At 42.6% G+C, this 12,961-nt stretch overlaps 1 protein-coding gene across 1 annotated transcript in view; it reads left to right on the forward strand.

Annotated features, from left to right (window-relative positions):
• LOC101173208 (1-phosphatidylinositol 4,5-bisphosphate phosphodiesterase delta-3-A) overlaps positions 1-12,961 on the forward strand; it is a 32,675-nt gene that overhangs the window by 3,122 nt on the left and 16,592 nt on the right. Inside the window, exons 4-9 of the mRNA XM_004086845.4 lie at positions 9,814-10,042; positions 10,182-10,311; positions 10,383-10,608; positions 10,787-10,988; positions 11,513-11,657; positions 11,722-11,874. Coding sequence (XP_004086893.1) covers positions 9,814-10,042; positions 10,182-10,311; positions 10,383-10,608; positions 10,787-10,988; positions 11,513-11,657; positions 11,722-11,874 — 1,085 coding nt within the window. The remainder of the gene's footprint in view (positions 1-9,813; positions 10,043-10,181; positions 10,312-10,382; positions 10,609-10,786; positions 10,989-11,512; positions 11,658-11,721; positions 11,875-12,961) is intronic.

Below are 12,961 nucleotides of genomic sequence, written 5' to 3' on the forward strand. Positions count from 1 at the left end.
CATGAACATTAATCACAATAATCTTTTATGTGTAAAGATCCGGGGCTTCACAAGGACCTTAAATCTGGACTTCTTAGTTTATCTCAGAACCTGCTGGTCCCCAGCTTCAGCAAAAAGCTTGAGAGTTGAGAGTCGAAATGCAGACAGTCAAGAGCAGCATGGGAGAAGGTTAAGCAGCAGTTAGGGGAGGATGCTCTCATCTGTTTAAAGCCCCTCTCTTTCTAAAAGATGTCCATCTTCTGTGATAAGATCATAGAATTAGCTCTTTTTGTTGATTCATTTTAGTCCTGTGTGACTCTTGCTCTCAGGCGGGAGTGAGAAAGAGTCACACAGTTATGCAGGGTGGGGCATCCCTCCCTTACTATCTGTGCCTAAATTAGAGGTCTCCTTTTTTGGAGGCGGATGACTGAAAATGCTGGATTACAGGAGTTTATAATCCCCATAAATACCCATGGTGGAGCCACCATGGGTATATATATATATGCATTTTGGATCTTTTCACTTGTAATGGGTTTCAACTTTGCTGTTCTTATTTGCCACCCTTCCAAAGTCTTCTTCCCCCCTCCCACATAAAATGTTCTTGCTCTACCAATGTTTCTCACAGACAAATAAGGCCCTCATTTGTGCCCTGATTGAAGGAGAATGAGCACAGACAATTTATATCATGTTTCCTTATCTGAATATTTTTATGTCAATATTTTAAATTCAGATGCACACCAAGTTTTGTACTGAAATCCACACAAAGATTTAGAAATGAGCACCTGACAGAATTCAGCCTTCTCCATATGGGGCCCCACCCTGACCACTAAGAGTGGGCTGTAGATGCCCCACCTCTGGCTGTCCCTCATTACAAAAACTGTGATTAATGTCCTCTTTTACTGGAAACCTCAACGGATGGGAACCTCACAGCTGAAAGAAGCAGTAATTCTCCTGACAGCAGCCTCAAAGATTACAGAGGGGCTCAAACTCTGTGGTTCACCACTTCAATCTGTGGGGGGTGAGCTTCTAATCTCAGGTTCTGGCCTCGCTCCACTCTGACGTATTTTTATTTTTACACAAACAAAAGACGTACCTTATACAGTATTATTCAAAGCAAAATCTATATTCCAAAAATATCTTGTGGCTCCGCCCACTTCATTTTTCTTACATTTTCTCAAAAACCATCAATTTAGACCCCCAATAAGATGACCCTCTTAACAGTTTTAGTTGCTGTGTCTGTGGTCAGAGCTTAAGAGCTCGGTTTCCACCTTTCATGTTCCCCTTTCTTCCATTGTGATCAGCTCATAGACTGTATATGAGAACTGGACTGAGTGACTCCTCCCACCTCGCATTTCATACAGGAAGTACCCACTGGATACTAGACAGTGTTGCCAGATTGGGCGGTTTTCCGCCCAATTGGGCGGTTTTGGTTCTAAATTTGCGGGTAAAAATGGCTTCGGGCGGGTATGCATAATTTGGGCGGTTTTAGGGTCTGTTCTGCGGGTTTTTTTACACTCATGAATATATAATAGCGGACTACGTTAGGCTGGGTGGCTGTTGAAGTCTTATGTTCTGAAGCTCCGTGAACGCACCAGGCAGAGACGCTTAATGGGTTCTGTCATCTAACCTGTTGTTGGTGGTTTGCCGCCCCGCCCCTGCTCTCAGAAGTTGCGTTGTTTAAAGCTGACACTGCGGTCGCGTGTGGGCGGAGCTACGAGCTAACGTTATGGTCTGATCGCTGCATGTCTGTGTGTATCGATGCATGGTAGACACGGAGAATGTGGAGAGATCAGGTTTAATATTTTGGAGAGTTCTACTTGGTAATCATGTTTCCATGTTTGAGTTCATGAGATCGTCCCAGAAAGTCTCTGCTTCAACTCCCGCAGTGAAAGATGCGTGTGAATCTGACGCCCGTGTTTCCATCTCTCTGACAGTTTGAAGCCGACGCCCCTCCACCGCCTCTCTACCTGCTTTTCCGCTCCACCTGTTCATATCCTCTTTAGCTCAGAGTTGTTTTCCACCGCGCTCCTCCAGTGTGTCCAACACAGAGAGCGCAAAATACGGTCATAGCAGCATGTTGACACGGTCGGTAGGATGGAAGAGGTTATACATTGGTTATAGCGGGTTAAGAAAATCAATGGAAGAAGGCCGGTCCGCTGAAGAAGTATTGAATACTGTACTCCTTTTATCAATAGTCTGAACTATCTTTGATTTTGAGAAATGTTTTATTTTGAAAAATCACCGCATCGGGTACTTAATCAGTCCAGTAGGGGAAAAAAATCTACAAAAGCTGTATATTGTTGTTTCTCCCAATCATAGATAGATAGATATGATTGTGCTTTTAGACTGGACAGGTAGCTGTGAAAAAGCCAGTCGAGTAATATCCCCTTTCTACATCTGTGTTTAGTGAATGTGTAATTCACTTGACGTGATCTTATTTTTTGCCCCCCCGTCACTTAAGTTCCCCTCTAAAGCCCTCAAAACACATCATTACTGTTAGAAAATCATTTGTGTGTTGATTTCAGCCACCTTACCTGCAAAATATACAAAATCACAGTCAAAAAGAGCGCAAGTCGTGATATATTCTGCTGACTCATTCATCCAGTCCTGACTTGGCTTCTGCTGCTGGTCAGCTACTGACGTATAGAGCACCGAGCGCCCTCTGCTGGCGAAGTTAGGTATCGGCCAAAACCGTTTTTAAACACAAACTGACAGTTTAAGTAGTTCTAACAGTGATGTTACTGATTATTTCAGAGATCAAAATGAAATTAAATGGTGGGCATCTGTTTTAATGAATTTTTAAATCACACAGTGCCACATAAGCTACAGAAGTATCCACAGCTGCCCTGGAGCAGACTGACAGAGGCATGGCTGCCAGTTTACGCCTACGGCGTAGGCGTAAGCTCTGACCCTCTGACCATCACCGGGACATTCATATGCGTTCATACACCAAAAGAGCCACACTGGAGGCAAGGAGGGTGCAGTGTCTTGCCCAAGGACACAGCGATGGTTGGTTGGGGAGCAGTGGGGGGAGCGGGGATCGAACCGCCGACCCTTTGATCATTGGACGACCTGCTCATCCGCCACTGCCGCCCCACATATGTCGGAATAACCGTTCTTGGTCTGCTCCCTCTTTTTTTAACATGTTTTTGTTAGTCAATTTCTTCAAGAAATTTTTTTCTGCAGTGAATGTTATTGAAGCTATAAACTTGCCAATCAGATACCTTAAAAGTATGCAGCCTCACGGCCAATGTTAAAAATGCTTGAATCTCCTGAGTCCTCTTTCAAGTGGTAGGCATGTGGACTTCCAACTAGACTCACTCCTGATTGGCTAGAGCGGTTGCCACAAACGGACTCAGACCAACTTGGACCAACACTGCTTGCTGATGATGTCTGGCTCCAACACGGCACCGTCTGCATCTAAAAATAAATTAAAAAAATCTACTTTTTTGAACCACTACAAGCCATTTTCTATAGGTGACATTACACTTACTCGGTCCAGGAGTCATATACAGTCAATGGATCAGCCTCATTCAGTACACCTGGTTACTGCAAATTTAAAACTGGTTTTGGCTCATGAGAGGAGCGTTGTCAATTAGATTTCATTGATTCCTTTCTATAGCACCTTCTTTCACCATCCAAGGAGGCCCAAAGTGCTGTTCACTAGTGGATGATAAGGGGGTTTCCACCTTTGTCCTGCTCCCACAGAGAGTAATTCTGTCCCGTTCTGCTCACAGGCCAAAGGGCAGGCGGGCAGGCTGAGTGGCACAAACAATACTTCACACCGAGCTGAGCTCAGTGCAGAGCTGTGGTTGATTGAGTGAATAAGAGTCAGGTGTGCAGCATCCAGGAAGTGTGGTTGGAACTCTGGAGATGCTTCCCGCTGGTGACCAGAGAGGGGGAGACAGAGTACTGACTTCTGACAGAGCCCCACCTCCTTACATCGTAGGCATATCATCAGAAAACTACAAAATGGCTCCACCTTTACGTTTTTTGTCATCGTTCTAATTGGTTGCAGTGATGATAATTCTTTTGGATTGTCTCACTAAAAAGAACCGGCTCTTTTGGCTCCCAAGCAGCTTTTTCGGTTGTTTTATTGCTTTGTTTAGTTTAACAGCTATATAAAAATATGCACTATGAATAACTGATGTAAATAATGTGTTTTTGTTCGTATAAGTATATATATATATATATATATATATATATATATATATATATATATATATATATATGCTACTATTAATTTCTTCCTGATAAAATGTACAAAATAAAGGATACAAGCAAAACTAGCTTTTTACAATTAAACTTTTAACTACACATTTTTCATTTTTTTTCCTTTAAAATCTTTGGAAGCAAAGCAATACAAAACACTGGAGCAACAACCCAAAATACAAAATAAATTGTGCAAAACCAGGAAAAAAGACTTAGTCGCAATAAAGGTTAGCCTTTAGAAATACAGTTTGATGACGGTTTTCTAGGTTCTCAGGTACCTGTACGTTTGTTGTAGAATAGACTCTATAGATTAAATTATTGCTTGACGACTCTACCCCTTTCCTTTGTATTGTTAATAAAAGTGAAATGGTTCTCAATTTTGCTTCTTTTCCTGCTATAAATCATTTTTTTCAGGCTACTTTATGTGCACGCACTTAGCATGCATGTATTGACTAATCACGTGAAGCTTGAATAGAAAATAGAGAGACTGGGTGAATTGAGAAAATAAATACTGCTCCCAGGAAGGAGCTGCTCTTGTCATTCACTCGAAAAGCTGCAATGACAATCTCAGACTAAGAGCTGTTTAATTTGCGACCGAGAGTAATTGTAATCCAAAGAGCGTAGGGACTTTAGGGGGGAATGTTGTTCTTGCCAGGCCTGGCTTTCAGTCAGTTCTTATTCATCTATCAGGTTCAGGTCAGGATTATGTGCAGGCCAGTCAAGTTCATCCACACCAAACTTTGTCATCCATGTCTTTATGGACCTTGCTTTGTGCACTGGTGCACAGTCACGTTGGAAGAGGAAGGGGCCCACTCCAAATTGTTCCCACAATGTTGGTAGCATAGAATGTGTTTTGGTATACTGAAGCATTCAAAGTTCCTTTCACTGGAACTAAGGGGCCAAGTCCTGAAAAACAACCCCGCACCATAATTCCTCCTCCACCAAATTTGTGATTCATCACTACACAGAACATGTCTCCACTGCTCTAGAGTCCAGTGGCGGCGTACTTTACACCACTGCATTCGACGCTTTGCATTGCTCTTGGTGATGTGTGACTTGGATGCAGCTACTTGGCCATGGCAACCTTTTCCATGAAGCTCTCTGTGTTCTGTACTTGAGCTAATCTTGGGGTTGGCAACCTGAAGCTCCGGAGCCGCATGCAGCTCTTTCATCTCTGTGCTGCAGCTCTCTGTGGTTTTGTAAAATAACTATTATGTTCTAAGATTGTCGTGGTGCCTTTAACACTGTCAGGATGTGCGAAAGAGAAGAGAGCACCTTGAACGCGCAGAGGGGTGAATCTTCAGGTGTTAACACGGACCAGAGTCTGTTATGGGGAGAAGCCCCTGGCTGCAGACTGCAGACCGTGGCAAACCTTAACCCTTGTGCTATCTTAGATGACCCCACCCTTACATTGACGTGTTCTCCCTACCATGACAAAGGTGGATAAAAGTGGAAAGATTTCATGTAATCCATGGATACCAGTGAAGATCACAAATCATTGAAGAAAAAATGTTCAGCGCACTGTCTAGTGGGTCTAGATGACCCAACTCCCAATGTTAAAGTGCCCAGGATAGCACAAGGGTTACCATGGGTGGAGTTACATGCGTAAGGCATGTAACTCAGTGGGATATTTTTTTATCACACCAAAGGTTGGCATTCAAAAATACTCTCGGCTTTATGAAGCTGATCTGGTTTCTTCGGTCAGTGATGATCTGTTCTGTTTTGGAGAAGATTCTCTCAGGTGCAGGTTTTTTTATTTATTTTTTTAAATAAACTTTATTAACAATATATTGCACATACAAAATACCAAACACAAAACTCCACTGTGTGCAAAATACAATCTTCACGTTCGCCAGGAGAATGAACAAAAAACCATAACTCTCAGGTGCAGGTTGGTTGTGGAGTTGGTTCCGGATGGAATAGTTTTGTTGCAGTCTCTAAATTCTCTTTTCACATTATCAATTAAAATGAAGTGGTTCTGGAATTTGCTTCTTTTTCCAGTGTCACTCATCTCTGTACGTTTTTGTGTTGATGTTATCACTTCTAGTTTTCTTGTTGCACTTGACGCTCTATTCCATTCACGCAATGTTGCTTAGATTTTGCCTGCGACTGTGATTGTCTCCAGCGTTAATTTATAACATGAACAACATCCTGATCATTGACTTGATGCGTCTGCAAACTCACTCAGAAACAGGAGGGTGGTGTGTTCGTCCACTGAGCAGAAGCAGGGAACGCAGCGGATTAAAAGAGTAAAAAAGCAAGCAGTAAACAGGAAAAGCTCATTCAAATAATTTAACCCTTGTGCTATCCTATGCACGTTAACGTTGGGAGTTTGGTCATCTATTCCCACTAGACAGTGTGTTGAACCTTTTTTCTTTAATGATTTGTGATCTTCACTGGTGTCCATGGATTACATGAAATCTTTCCACCTTTATCCATCTTTGTCATGGTAGGGAGAACACGTCAATGTAAGGGTGGCGTCATCTAAGATAGCACAAGGGTTAAAAAAACAAAACAAAAAATTACCGGGTTGAGTATTAGGTTTAAAAAAAATTCTAAATGTAGACATTTTCTAAGTAAAGTTCTTTGTGACGATCGACCTGCACACCGCCACAACTCCAGCCGGCTTGTAATTCCAACAATGTACTGACCCAAGTAGGACAACGATGGAGAATTTTGAGTAAATTGAAGTTCCTGAAGAAAACTACATTTACTTGCTCTCAACGACTTTACCAGTGTGAATAATATGTAATGAGGAATTAGCAAACAACAAAGTCTAAAATGTGGCAAGACATTCCAGAATAAACATGCAGCTTTTGTCCAAAAACATCCTGATCCAGATGAGAAAAAAAGGTGTTTGTTGACAAAAATCTATTGGAGAAGCGAATGAACTGCATCCACACCACAACAGTCTGTTCGTTGTCATTGGTTTGTTCAATTTGTTGTCTCGCAACATCATTGCTGTTGATTTCTTCATTTATGTTCTGTCCCTCTCCTCCGTTCTACTCAGGTGTTTCCTGTTTCTTCTGTAAAGTCTTCCATCAGGTGTGCGAACCACAAATGAATGTTGCTGCTCATACTTGTGTAGAACCACTGCTGGCAGCCATGTTGTTCCTTTCTGCATCCTAACATTCTCATCTGCATGCAGTTCTGGAAAAATTATTTTTTTTCTGTCGAAGTAAGGCTTTTGCTTCTTCTGCGTGTTTCTGTGCTTAAACTTAAGAATCCTCGCTTGAGTGTGTCTGCAATATGAAGTTCTTTGCCAAGTTTGAAAGTCACTTTCAGGCTGTATTTCTGCAATCTCAGAAGCATTCTCTGTAATCTCATGGGAGCTTGGTGCAGAGATTTTTTAAAGATGCTCCCCATCACTTTCAGCCTAAATGGAAAAAACATTCAGCCTGAATGTCTTGAATGTCTTTTAAGTTTTTCAAATCTCCTTTCCTGTGCTTCTTCCCAATGCCAATCTATCTCTCCTTCAAGCAGATGGTGGTTGGTATGAATTTGTCCAGATACTGGACATCACTAAAAACCTCTGTAGTTCTTGTTTGGGAGGGGCAACTGCTATTACTTTTTCTTCATCTGGTTTCAGACCTTTATCTGTGAGTGTATGTTCAATGTATTTGATTTCTTTAATTCTGATTAAACATTTGTTTCTGTTCAGTCTATGATTATGTTTCTCTCTCGACTCACCCCAGACTAGCAAGTTGTCTATGATGTTAACAACATCATTCAGATCCTCAATCATTTCTGGAACACTTTGGGTGCTGATGCTAATCCCTGATTAGCGTCTAACACAGAAGTATTTGGTGTTTGGCATACTAGACACAACTCCTCCACAGTGAACTATGGATAATGTTCTTGTTTTATTGCTCTGTTCAAGTCTTATGGATCCATACATATGCATATTTTCTTGGGTGGAACCACAGTGACCATAATGTTAACCCACTCTGTTGGTTCTGTCTGTCTGTCTTGTAATAACTCCCATTTTTCCATTCTTTACTTTTCTTTCTTTTAGTAATCTTACTAATCCTTCTGGGTGCATGAACAACTGGTGAGACTGCGTGGTCTATTTGAATGTGATGCTGACCTGGCAAACAAATGACCTGACAAACTATTATAGTCTTTGAGAATGTCTTGTTCTCTTCCAACATCATATACTCTGTGAACTTAGCCTACGGTAGTTTCAAGCATGTCGCACCTCCAACTATAGTGCTGACATCTTCCTGAGAGATTTCAAACTCAGTGTTGTGCTTGTTTCCTTTACACTCACAGATCAGTTTCTTGCCTACTGCTGCTACCTTGTGACCAAAACAGGGTAGTGGTTTTGTTTTATTTGCTTTCAATTAACCTACAAGTGCAGTGGGAATTTTCACAGACTTTATATTACAATCTGCTCCTGTGTCCAGCTTCCATGTCATCTGATTTTTGTTTGTCTTTAAGTTTTTTGTCCAAATCTCACTGTTTGTATCTCCAGAATCCATCAATGCAATGACTTTTTCCTCTGTTTTTACTGCTCTCAGAAACATGTCATTTTCAGCTTCTCTGATCCAATGTACCACAGGGTGCACTGGATTATAGGGCATAGTTTCAGTTATGGGTGCTTTTTCTGTATTGAACACATACAAAAAGTGCATCGGGTTTTAGGGCGTGGGCACGTTAAAACATACTGGTAAGACATGCATGATAGTGTGTGTTTTAAAACAGGCAGTGGGAACAAAACTGAGTTGGTTGTGACTTTTTTTGTTTTTTCAGTCATCAAAAGATGCACATTGTACCTTCTCTGACTTTTTGGCAATGCCGCTGGCTGTAGAGAAGAGCTCAAAATGCTGGCTCCTGCTTCTCCAGTTCTCCACTAACTTTCCTCGCAAAATCACATTTAGTGGTGGTTGAAACTGTGCCATTTCCTCATCTTTCAAGTGTCTTTTCTTCTCACACGATGTAATATTGATAAGTCAAGACGGCCGACTTAGTTTGAACAGGCTTCAACACAGACTCGCCATCAGCCTTGTGCTCAAGCTACATGCACATCACCACTTCCTAGTGTGTATATCGCGATAACGGACAACTCACAAACCTTGTTGCTAGTGTGTCAAACAAGGTTGGGTGTTAACATAGTCACAGTCATGCATGTTTTAGCCGTGTGAGTCCGTTTTTGTATGTGTTACTAACAGGGTTGGGAGTTAGCATAGTCACAGCAACATTTGTTTTGGTGGTATCAGGGCAATTTAAGACGTGTTACTAGCAAGCTTGGGAGATAGTCACAGCAACATTTGTTCTAGTAATATCAGTCAAGTTTTTACGTGTGGCAAACAAGGTTGGGTGTTATTGTAAATACGCTAAAGCAGCTAACGTGTAATGGTATCAGTCTGCGTTTTCTTTTTTTTTGTGGTATCAGAATTACCATGAATGCAGTCGATAAAGTCTGACTCACTGACTCGCTGACTCTTTTAACTTGTGCTGTATAGTGCACCTTATATATCATATAACTTTAAACAATAAACCATTCATTGATGGTGGGCCTTATAATCCAATGCAGCTTCAGACCGGTCATTGCAGGAGCTTCAGAAAGGAAACCTCGCTGACAGAGTTCTACTTTTCTAATGATCCTTCTCTGTTCCTCAGTCTCTGTCATGGAGGTGGAGTGTGTTCGCGAAGGCTGCCAGTTGGAGGCACTGCGCCACATGACGGGCTCCGAATCCACGAAGCGGTGTTTGACAGTGGTTTTCAAGGGACCACGTAAGAGTCTAGAACTCCTCTGCCAGAGCGAGGAGGAGGCTCAGCAGTGGGCCCGTGGCATCAGGACCCTGCAGGAGCGGATGGACAATATGACCCACAAGGAGAAACTAGACCAATATCCTTTTCCTGCTTGCCTTTGTTCATTCCTCTGTGAAATGTTCAAACCTTTAGAGGAAATTTGTGTTTTCATGGTTACAAATCTGTCCTTTCTGATTAGGAGATTATTATTCTCTTTGCTTTCCTTGACCTTTTACTTGGATTCATGCTTACCTGAGCCGGGCAGACGAGAACCATGACGACAAGATGAGCTACGAGGAGGTGCAAAGACTGCTGCGCATGATCAACGTGGACCTGAGCGATCAGTACGCCCGCAGCCTTTTCCAGGTACATCAGCATTATGTGAAGCTGCTCTCCTGTAAAAGATACTTTGTCCTGACGTAGTTCTGCTCCGTCAGAAATGTGATCACTCTGCTGATGGCCGCCTGGACCATGAAGAGATTGAAGTCTTCTGCAGGGAGCTGTTACGAAGACCAGAACTGGACACCATTTTCATCCAGCACTCGGCAAACGGCTGCGTGCTCTCCACTGTGGACTTGAGGGACTTCCTAAAGAAGCAGGAGGAGGACTGCTCTGTGACTCACGCCCAGAGCCTCATCCTTACCTACGAGCTCAACGAGTGGGGTAGGATAAGTAATGTTTTGATTCAACTGCAGTTCCAACAGCATTTTGTGTTACGTTAAGTATGAAAAATACTATATGAATAAAGATTGATCTGATCTGATCTGATCTGATCTGATCTGATCTGATTTGATTTGCTTTGATTAACAGGTCCGTTCAACATCTTTGTTTTTTACTGCAGCCCAGAAGAACCATCTGATGACTCCCAATGGGTTTACCATGTACATGCTGTCCAAGCAGAACTGTGTATTCAATCCAGATCACGCCCGGGTCTACCAGGACATGACGCAGCCATTGGCTCACTACTTCATCTCTTCATCTCACAACACCTACCTCACCAAGGACCAGATGACCGGGGACAGCAGCACTGAGCCATACATACGGTAATCCTTCACCGATCAGAAAACATAATCTGACTCTATGCCTCAGGACTTCCTGTACCTGAAGGAGGAGCACCGGATCAAAATAAGCATGCACTTGAAATTTATCAAAGAAAATCAAGATGAAACAGGAAATTAAAAAAATAACAATATTTTGAATAAATTCATTCAAAGCAGGAGTGTCCAACCCCAGGCTGCAGGCCAGTACTGGTCTGTGGGATAGTTGGTACCAGGCCACAGAGAAAGAAAAACATGCCCCACGTTTTTCAATTTTATTCATAACCTGATCCTGTAGGAAGTTTCATTTTGGAAAATTGCTCGATTCTCCACGCCACATCCGACTTATTCTTGACAGATGTCAAGTTGTGTGTACCACTTTATTGAAACTCCCAGGCAATCTTGGGTTTCGGAGGAATACTTTTAGTCCCCCAATATTTCTCAAATCTCGGACCGTAGCTTTAATGAATTGTATCTGTGGTTGAGGGCTGCATCTCCTCTGAATAATGGTTTGGCTCTTTGTCCCTCAGAGCTCTGAGCCATGGCTGTCGCTGTGTAGAGCTGGACTGCTGGGATGGAGATGGAGGGGAGCCTGTCATCTACCATGGACACACCCTGACCTCCAAAGTGCCCTTTGTTGACGTCATCAAGATCATCAATGAGTACGCCTTCAAGGTAAGTGACATCTGTAAGAGGGTAAATGAATATGAGCAGCTGCTGACGCACCCCCTCCCTGCAGGCGTCCTCCTTTCCTCTGATCCTCTCTCTGGAGAACCACTGCTCTGTGGAACAACAAGCTGTCATGGCCCGACACCTGCGCTCCATTCTTGGGGAGAAACTACTGCAGCGGCCTCTCAGCACAGAGAAGTCCAAATGCCTTCCTTCCCCAGAGGTGTGTGATGCTCATAGTGACAGGGGAGGGGGCATTAACTCATTTACAAAATCCTCAGAGCAGTGAGAATGTTTACTCATTCACACACACATATCTACACGCTAGTTGCGGTTACATGTGCAAAATGTATTTGATTGGATCAAAGATCATATTACATGGGCCCTGACAATTTTTATACAATTATAACAAAGGTTTACATGTGCCACACTATCGATCAGAATAAATCATTTTGACACGGACAGAACTATCTAAAATAACGGAAACGGCAGTAGAAGAAGAAATAGTGAGTTCCGTTGTAAACAAAAAAAGCGGCGGCATAGAGCGAGATGATCTTCTAAACGTGTTCATATATAATTTTCTAAATACGGGCGGCCAGTGCTTTATTCTTGGGTGCACAGACCCGCAAGAAGCGTTAGGATTAGGCTAATATGTGCCAACAAAATTGCTTTGGATATACTTAACATCCATGAGGTCAATGCAGCAGTGTGCATGTTGGCTGTACGTAAATATGTGGGAGTAACATTTTGTCTGGGCACAATTAGAAAAAAAATTCATGTGATTGTTTGCATGGTTTCACAGGACTACACATAGCGGCATTTCCGCCAGTTCACACACCAGTCTGAAGCTGCTCAGAGACACAGTTTTCCTGGGAGACAGGGTTCTCCTGAGTCTGGCAATTGGCTCACGCAGCTGATTTGGCTGCCCAAGTCTCCTCAGAGATGTTGTATCTGCAAACGTAATCCTTGACAGACTTATGTTGGCAAAGGTCGCCTGCTTTTTGGGGTTCAAGTCTTCTGCAGCCTTCAGCATTTTTCCAAAAAGTTCACCTTCTGAAAATGGTTTGGATGTTTGCACCAACTTGTTTGCCATGAGGCAGCTGTCACTGCTGCATCACTGACGTCACGGCTGCAGTAAATGCAGACGGTTGTTTTTTCAGTCCAGCTAATAGTTGATAAATCCTCTCCTTTCTTAACTACCCCTGCAAATGGTGAAACCTTTCTTTATGGTGACTCTCATAGTTGCGCTGAATGCTATATTCTTTGAGCACTGTGACCTGTTGATGACATACCAAGCTCACAAGTTTTGC

The sequence above is a fragment of the Oryzias latipes genome, chromosome 19 (genome assembly GCF_053564925.1).
Source record: "Oryzias latipes strain Hd-rR chromosome 19, Olatipes_Hd-rR_3.1".
Classification (NCBI taxonomy): domain Eukaryota; kingdom Metazoa; phylum Chordata; class Actinopteri; order Beloniformes; family Adrianichthyidae; genus Oryzias; species Oryzias latipes.